Source organism: Tiliqua scincoides, chromosome 4 (assembly GCF_035046505.1).
Source record: "Tiliqua scincoides isolate rTilSci1 chromosome 4, rTilSci1.hap2, whole genome shotgun sequence".
Lineage (NCBI taxonomy): Eukaryota > Metazoa > Chordata > Lepidosauria > Squamata > Scincidae > Tiliqua > Tiliqua scincoides.
The window spans coordinates 148,990,630-148,999,016 of NC_089824.1; the positions used below are offsets into that span (position 1 = coordinate 148,990,630).

The 8,387-nt window shown below is 43.1% G+C and overlaps 1 protein-coding gene across 1 annotated transcript in view; it reads right to left on the reverse strand.

Moving 5' to 3' along the window:
* Nucleotides 1–7,794, reverse strand: part of SGIP1 (SH3GL interacting endocytic adaptor 1) — a 136,032-nt gene extending 128,238 nt beyond the window's left edge. The window contains exon 1 of the mRNA XM_066624593.1: nucleotides 7,656–7,794. Within this exon, the coding sequence (XP_066480690.1) occupies nucleotides 7,656–7,794 (139 nt within the window). The remainder of the gene's footprint in view (nucleotides 1–7,655) is intronic.
* Nucleotides 7,795–8,387: the final 593 nt, after the last annotated feature.

An 8,387-nucleotide genomic window follows, 5' to 3' on the forward strand; every position in this document is an offset into this window, starting at 1 on the left:
GTGAAAAGGCTGACTGCTTCCAGTGCTTTTCAGTTGTAGATAAGCTCAGTTTTTGAAAGTATTCCGTTCCATGACTCAGCACGTTGTGCTAAATTCCATAGAGTTACGCAAATACGCTGCAGCCTGACACTTCCGAATGGAAGGAAACTAAGGCAGCTGTTATCAATCCCCTCCCCTCTGCTCTGTACTCAGCCCTCCCATTGCCAGCTGTCCAGCTTCTTTCACAGGTGGGATACTGCGCTTTTAAGAGTCCAGTCCTATGCGTTTCTACTCAGAAGTAAGCCCCATTGTAGTCAATGGGGCTTACTCCCAGGAAAGTGTGGAGAGGATTGTAGCCTTGCTGGGCTGTTTTGGGCTGGAGCATGGAGAGCCTTCAACATGGGGGGGGGGAAATTCAGCAAACACTCTCTGGGTTTTTTAAAGCAATCCCCTCTGTTGCTACTGCATCTGCCCTGTGTGTGTGTGTGAATGAGTGACAGAGAGAGAGAGCACGCGCACTTCACCTTGCTGCACGTGCTCTGGCTACAGAGGTTTTCTGCCCCCCATTCCCCTCTTCAGGCTCTTTGCTGGCTCAGGGGCTCCAAGAGTGTTACTGTTCCTTTGCAAGGGGAACCTCTTCCATGGCTCCAGGGCTATTTCCCTGTCTGGAGCCTTTTTGCAGTGTTTTGGGCTGCCTGGAAACTGAGTCAGCGAAGGGCAAAGGTGTTTGTGAACTTTCAGTTCCCCCACCCCATTCGAGACAAATCCGCAGATAAAAAATCCGCAGACAAAGAAAAACCAAAAGGAGGCAATTTGCACTTGCTGACCTATATTAACCAAAATTACTTGATCAGAATAATGTATTTGGCAGTCATTTGTTTGCTTTAAGTACTATGCCTTTTCAAAGAAAAAATAAGGCTGTTTTGATTTTTTTCCCCCCTGATGTTGCCAATGAATATAAGTCAATGTGGATTCCTGACTGTGTCTATGGCAAGGTGCTAGTAGATTCCAATGGAAGGCTCAAGCAAGAAGCTGAGGAGCTGATTAACATATCTGAAACTGTGGAACTCCACAAGAACTGGAAGAATCTTTCTGCAGAAAGAAAAACAGTCCCACTTTAAATGTTATATGATCTTTCTGGCTAGACAGATTATATCACCAGTGGTCTCCAGTTGGGACTGCATCACATCCACTTTCCTTGTGCGCTACAGAGAAATGCAATATATCTACCTACCATATGTGGGAGCCACACACCTTAGGAGGATATTTGAGTGAATACGAAATCAAACAAAAGGCTGGAAGCTAATTGTAAGTCTATAGTGATGATGTAATCCAAGGAATATAACTCAATCCTATGTATTCTTAGTCAGAAGCAAGTTGCATTTAATTTAGTGAGAATTAGTCTATACATCTAGCAGTTATGAGGCAGAGCTGGCTCAAGACCTCCCAAAGCCTGAGGCAACAAACCAAATGCTGCCTCCCATTGATGTATCAGTCTCTGCTCCTCCCACTCTCCAATGTTCCAGCTCAGCACTAATCTCCCCTCTTGTCCTCTTCCTCTCTGTCTCCCCTCTTCCTATTCCAATCCAGGGAGTGGGAGGAGGAGGAGGAAACAATGGAGACAAGCAGGCAGACCAAGACGGGCACAGCCTAGCAATCCACTGTTTCAGCTGGCCTCATGGAGGAGTTGGTCCTTGTATGAAGCAATGAAATGCTAAGACAGTAAACTAGAACATACTGGGAGGGACCTGTTTTTCCAACTTTCCTGCATAAAAACCACTCTGAGGGTAGAAAACTAGAAAATCTGGAAGAAATGTTCTAAGTCAGACTTTTGCTCATTTTATGTTTGATGGCAGTTTAACAATGTGAAAATCTACCTGCAGTCTATTTTGGCAACTCATTCTGCTGCATGGCTTTACATCCAAACTAGCATACACAGGGGTCATCATAATTCATATCTTGCCTATACTTCAAAGGCTCAATTGATGTTAGGAATATATGCAAGCAAACATGGATGCATAGTATCCATATTGTTATGTAAATGATATACACACAAATGTATGCAGAAAAACAATAACAATTCAACTTAGGCCCAAATCCTAACCAACTTTCCAGCACAGGCACAGCTGTGCCAATGGGACATGTGCTGCATCCTGCAGTTGGGTGGCATTCATGGAGGCCTCCTCAAAGTAAGGGAATGTTTGTTCCCTTATCTTGGAGCTGCATTGCCCTTATGTCGGTGCTGGAAAGTGGGTTAGGATCGTGCCCTTATGGAACGAATTGATATGCCAGGAGCATCTATTAAGATGCATGACAATTAGAGGTAATAATTTTGGAGTGCTGAATCCTTTAAATACATAGTCCCAACAAAAAAAGATTTCTCAGCACAAGTGGGGTTGGGGGAGGGAGCTGTCTACCCAGCTGCTTGTGTAGCTGAGAAGTGTAGTTGCATATTGTTATGTAAATTTCTAAAAATATTAGATTAGCCAGCCTTTACAAACAGATTAAAGGTTTGTTATGTAATCAGAGTTGCTTGGTGTTTGCATTGCAGGACTGATCTTAGAGATGGATAATAATTTATATTCTGATCCTTGGATTTCTAACAACTCATTAAGTTGTAAATAATGGTACTTAACAGAGAACTTTTCCAATACAAGAGTGTTGACTTGAAAGAAGCACCATCTGCAACTCACACAGGGACTATGGAAATTCCTATATTGATACGTATATGCAAATCCAAATGGCAGAAGAAGAGATTGCACAGACATTGTTGAGTATCACAGTCCAAGCACAGGATTTTTTCAGGGATTGCTTTGCAAAACATCACACAGCTAAGAAGCTACTCGCCACCCCAGATACAGCTTCCCAGAATTCCATTTAGGCCTGAACTGAATACAGCAGAGCAAGAAGCTGCCCTCTTGGAATAAGCTAAAAGACCAAGATCTCAAGTGGAAAACAATGTATCAAAGCATACATATCCTTACTACATGACAATGTCTCCTGCAACATAGTGTCAGTATTAATTTTGTGTATCCCTAGTAGTGCAATCCTAGTCATGTCTACTCAGAAGTAAGTTCTGAGTAACTTACTTCCAGGAAAATGTGTATAGAACCACAGCCTCAATTTATTTTTTTTCCCCATGGTTACTACACAATAAGATGGCTGCTTGAATGTTACAGTTTGTGCATTTTAGAAGTGGACTACCTCAGAATGCCAGATGCAAGGAGGGCACAAGGATGCAGGTCTCTTGTTATCTGGTGTGCTCCCTGGGGCATTTGGTGGGCCACTGTGAGACACAGGAAGCTGGACTAGATGGGCCTATGGCTTGATCTAACAGGGCTCTTCTTATGTTCTTATGGATCCTGCTGGCTATAGTTGCCAACAGGTGGCTTACACTAGTGACTTCATTTTGCATAGTCTCTCCCCAACTTCTCTTATAACCACCCACACATTACAACAGCAATTTTCAACCTTTGTCATCTCACAGCACACTGACATGGCACTAAAATTGTCAAGACACACCATCAAGTTTTTGACAGTTGACAAGGCTCACATCCTCCACTGGCCCTACTAATTACCTTCTCCCAAATTCTTGTGGCACACCTGTGGACCATTCACAGCACACCAATGTGCCACAGTACAGTGGTTGAAAAAGGCTGCATTACAAGCAGTGGTAAACCAGGGCCCAGAACACACCATGCCACCTGCAGGAGTCACAAACAAACACATAAAAATAGGCTTTATTTTGAAAATATATTTACTTTCCTGCCTTAAGCTTATCATTCAGTATGGAAGAGCCAAACTCAACATGGTGATGTTGCTATCTAAATGTATGGCTTGAGGACAGATTGTCCCACATTTAGTGTTTTTAAAGACTTGAGCTACAAAGCTTTATACTCTTTATATAGTACAAAAAATTCACAGCTTTGGCAGAATTTAGAACACTGCCAATTAATTTACAGAATGGAGACAGCTCGACCAGCACTGCATAACTCCATAACGATGGCATACAAGATTCTTGTTACTTAAAGCCTTTGCATTACATGCTATACACAGGTGAGATGTTTCTAACACCTCCTTCATCCTTCCTCTCCTGCTCTGCTTCCACTCACCACTGCAATTACATACAGTCTAGTTGTGGTGTGTATTGAGGAAGTTTACAAGTATCGAGGAAAAAACTGACTTCAAACTATGGGTATGAACTAGCTAGTGTTACACCCGCTTAAGTTACATTCATTTCCAACAAGTTAAGCATGCACTCAAACTCTCACTGTTGTTTGAGTGAGACACAGGCTGCAAGGAAATTAACAGCAATTAAAGCTCAACAAATCAATGGGACAAGTTAATCACAACTAAGAAGCCACATTAATTCGAATGGCAATGGGATGAGTGTCTTTCTAAGGATCAAGGCAATTATGGTAGTCTTTGCTGGAGGAAGGAAAAAACTGTAACCTTCTATCACATAGTTAAAGGATTTTAATATTGAACTTCATTTTATTTAGTTATTTAATTTCTACCCCACCTTTATCTCCCCAAAAAAGGGTACTTATTTTGTGTCCCCTGATCTTGGTAGTTAAACAAAGGAGCACAGAACACAATGACTAGCAGCTAGCACCCATTCCGAACCCAGTAAATAGCCTGGCCTAATAAATAATGGTATTACAGAGAATTTTTCAGACACAGGAGTGCAGACGAACAGGCCTTGCTGAGGGAGAATCAGCATGGCTTCTGTAAGGGCTAGTCTTGCCTCATATACCTTATAGAATTCTTTGAAAAGGTCAACAGGCATGTAGATGTGGGAGAACCCATAGACATTATATATCTGGACTTTCAGAAGGCGTTCGACACAGTCCCTCACCAAAGGCTACTAAAAAAACTCCACAGTCAGGGAATTAGAGGACAGGTTCTCTCATGGACTGAGAACTGGTTGAAGACGAGGAAACAGAGAGTGGGTGTCAATGGGCAATTTTCACAATGGAGAGAAGTGAAAAGCGGTGTGCCCCAAGGATCTGTCCTGGGACCAGTGCTTTTCAACCTCTTCATAAATGTCCTGGAGACAGGGTTGAGCAGTGAGGTGGCTAAGTTTGCAGACAACACCAAACTTTACTAAGTGGTGAAGACCAGAAGTGATTGTGAGGAGCTCCAGAAGAATCTCTCCAGACTGGCAGAATGGGCAGCAAAATGGCAGATGCCCTTCAATGTCAGTAAGTGTAAGGTCATGCACATTGGGACAAAATATCAAAACTTTGCATATAGGCTGATGGGTTCTGAGCTGTCTGTGACAGATCAGGAGAGAGATCTTGGGGTGGTGGTGGACAAGTCAATGAAAGTGTCAGCCCAATGTGCGGCGGCAGTGAAGAAGGCCAATTCTATGCTTGGGATCATTAGAAAAGGTATTGAGAACAAAACGGCTAATATTATAATGCCGTTGTACAAATCGATGGTAAGGCCACACCTGGAGTATTGTGTCCAGTTCTGGTCGCCGCATCTCAAAAAAGACATAGTGGAAATGGAAAAGGTGCAAAAGAGAGTGACTAAGATGATTACTGGGCTGGGGCACCTTCCTTATGAGGAAAGGCTACGGCGTTTGGGCCTCTTCAGCCTAGAAAAGAGGTGCCTGAAGGGGGACATGATTGAGACATACAAATGGACAAGGGGATGGACAGAGTGGATAGAGAGATGTTTTTTACACTCTCACATAACACCAGAACCAGGGAACATCCACTTTTCAAGTGGGTGCTCCTTTTTTTAGCAGGGGGAGAGTAACTGGCCCACTTCACCCCAGCACTGTCTGTTCTAGTGGCTGTGTGCTGGTATTCATTTTGCATCTTTTTAGATTGTGAGCCCTTTTGGGACAGAGAGCCATTTAGTTATTTGATTTTTCTCTGTACACCGCTTTGTGAACTTTTAGTTGAAAAGCGGTATATAAATACTGTTAATAATAGGACAAAAGAAAATATTTCTTTACTCAGCTTGTGGTTGGTCTGTGGAACTCCTTGCCACAGGATGTGGTGATAGCGTCTGGCCTGGACACCTTTAAAAGGGGATTGGACAAGTTTCTGGATGAAAAATCCACCAGGATGAGGTCTCTTGTTATCTGGTGTGCTCCCTGGGGCATTTGGTGGGCTGCTGTGAGATACAGGAAGCTGGACTAGATGAGCCTATGGCCTGATCCAGTGGGGCTGTTCTTATGACTTGGCCAAAGCCAAAGCCAAGTCCTGAATCTGAAACAGTAATACCTGCTGCTTCCACCCAAGACCAAAGGAAACCAGAAGGAGGTTGCCTTGTGAAAACCTCCATCCCAGTATAATAGAGAACCCAAAAGGCCTTGGGGGACCCTCTGAAAGCAAGATAGTAGGTCTGGCTGGTGGTCTAGGAAGATGGGGCAACCAACTGTGCAGTTCTTAAATGGAAGTGTGGGGAAAATGTTCATTAAATGGAAAAAAAGAACTCCCTCCCAAGTGAACTGATTTATATGGTAATCAGGTACAGGTGTGCGCCACTTAACAGGAATATGTTCTCCTATCCCTGTTATGTGATTAGGTCGTTAAGTGAACATTCAGCCCAATCTCTTGCCTTTTTTGTATAAACAGACACTCCCTGCCAGACACTAGCTGGCTGAACAGGCTGCTAGAGATAGATTGCCTCCTTGTTGCATTAAGAGCCTCTTTGCTGTGTAAACAGACACTCTGCTGCAGGCTATGGGAGACCTGACCGCCTCATTGAGAGCCTCTTTGTTGTGCTTTGACCATTGTTGTATATCTGGTCTGTCATTAAATGGAAGGTTGTTAAGCGGTAAGCGCCTATATATGCTAGTAAAAAAAGCAAGACAAAGTCCAATCTTTGTCATATTATAGAGATGAATATTATACACGCTGCCATAAACTTAAGTTCCATGCTCTGTGCCTAGACTCAGCACCGACTGATATGCAATTGAGTGGAGAAACCACACAAGAAGCACAAAATCATGGCTGAGGCTACCATCAGTCTCTTCTTTTTTTTCTGTTCTGAGCTGCTAGCTTTGGTATTTTTGATATTTGGTAGTCTTTAAGGGTGAAGTTATTGCTGCTTTGCTAATCACCTTAGTAGACACATGCCTGGGTATAACACTGCAGCAGACAGAGCAGCCATTCAGCATTTCCAGCTGGCAAGGTCATGTCGCTACCATCTGGGTATTTATTTTGCACTTAAACCAACCTGCTCATGCACCTTTCCCTCTCCCCAACTCATCATATGTTATTTATATAAAACAAGAAGCCTGTTACTAATTTAAGATCTGTTTAAGCCATAATTACCTCTACAGAAGAGCTTAAAGTTGCATTTACAACAGCATGAGAAATTCAGAAGCAAACTGATTTGCCTGATGAAAGAGGAAGTAATAATTCAGGGGTACATAATGCAATAAATGAAACACCTAGCATGGACAACATATCAATATAATGCTCAAATAACAAAGATTTACCCCAATTCTTTTCTAAAAATCCTGGTCCCATGAAGAAATGTCTTTTTCTATTTCAAAGACAACAATCCAAAGCAGCCAAGATATCAAGGGGAGTTTGAAAAATTTCATGAATTCAATTCTTCAGTCAGCAGAGTATATTATCCTATTAAAGGAGTTAATCAGCTTATAATCTTTGGTACATTCTTCTCCTTAAGCTAGTGGTTCCAAAACTTACCTGGGTCATGATACCCCTGTAGACTCTTCTTCCCAGCTGAGCTCATGAGAGTTTGGATGCCACTGTCTTGGATCTTGCGAGATTTTGTGAGATCCAAGATCTTACAAGGGGAACAGGTAGGAGGGGCAACCCGGGACATCACGCATCTCTGTGAGTGTACCGCAACATCCTAAGGCATCACAACACACACTTTGGGAACCCCTGCCTTATCCCAATGTAATTTCAATTATACTTCATGTACACGTATTCCTCAGTATCCACAAGGGATAGGTTTCTCCCCCTCCCCTCCGCGGATACCAGAAACCATGGATAAGAGGGAACTCAATAGTAACTATAGGGGTCTCCATAGCCCCTTCCCCGGCCTATTACTTTCCATTTGTTCTTGGACAGTAAAAAGCTCAACTTGCTTTTACAGTTGTAGGAACACGATAGAGGGAGAAGCTGCCAGAATGTCAACAGGAAGCCGTGTCCTGTTACCTCTCTCTCTCTCTCTCTCTCTCTCTCTCTCTCTCTCTCTCTCTCTCTCTCTCTCTCTGGTGCTTTCTGCTTGTGTGATTGTTACGTTCCCCTTTAATCTCCCTTCAGTCAGGCAACCTTTGCCTCTGGTGTGCAGCTTTTTCCCCTCACACCAGCCCAGTGACAGTGGTGGGATAGGGAAGGGACAAAAGAAAAAAGAGTCTCCTTTGATGGTGCTGAAGTGCAGACCGAGAAGCTCTGATTTGGGCATCTCTC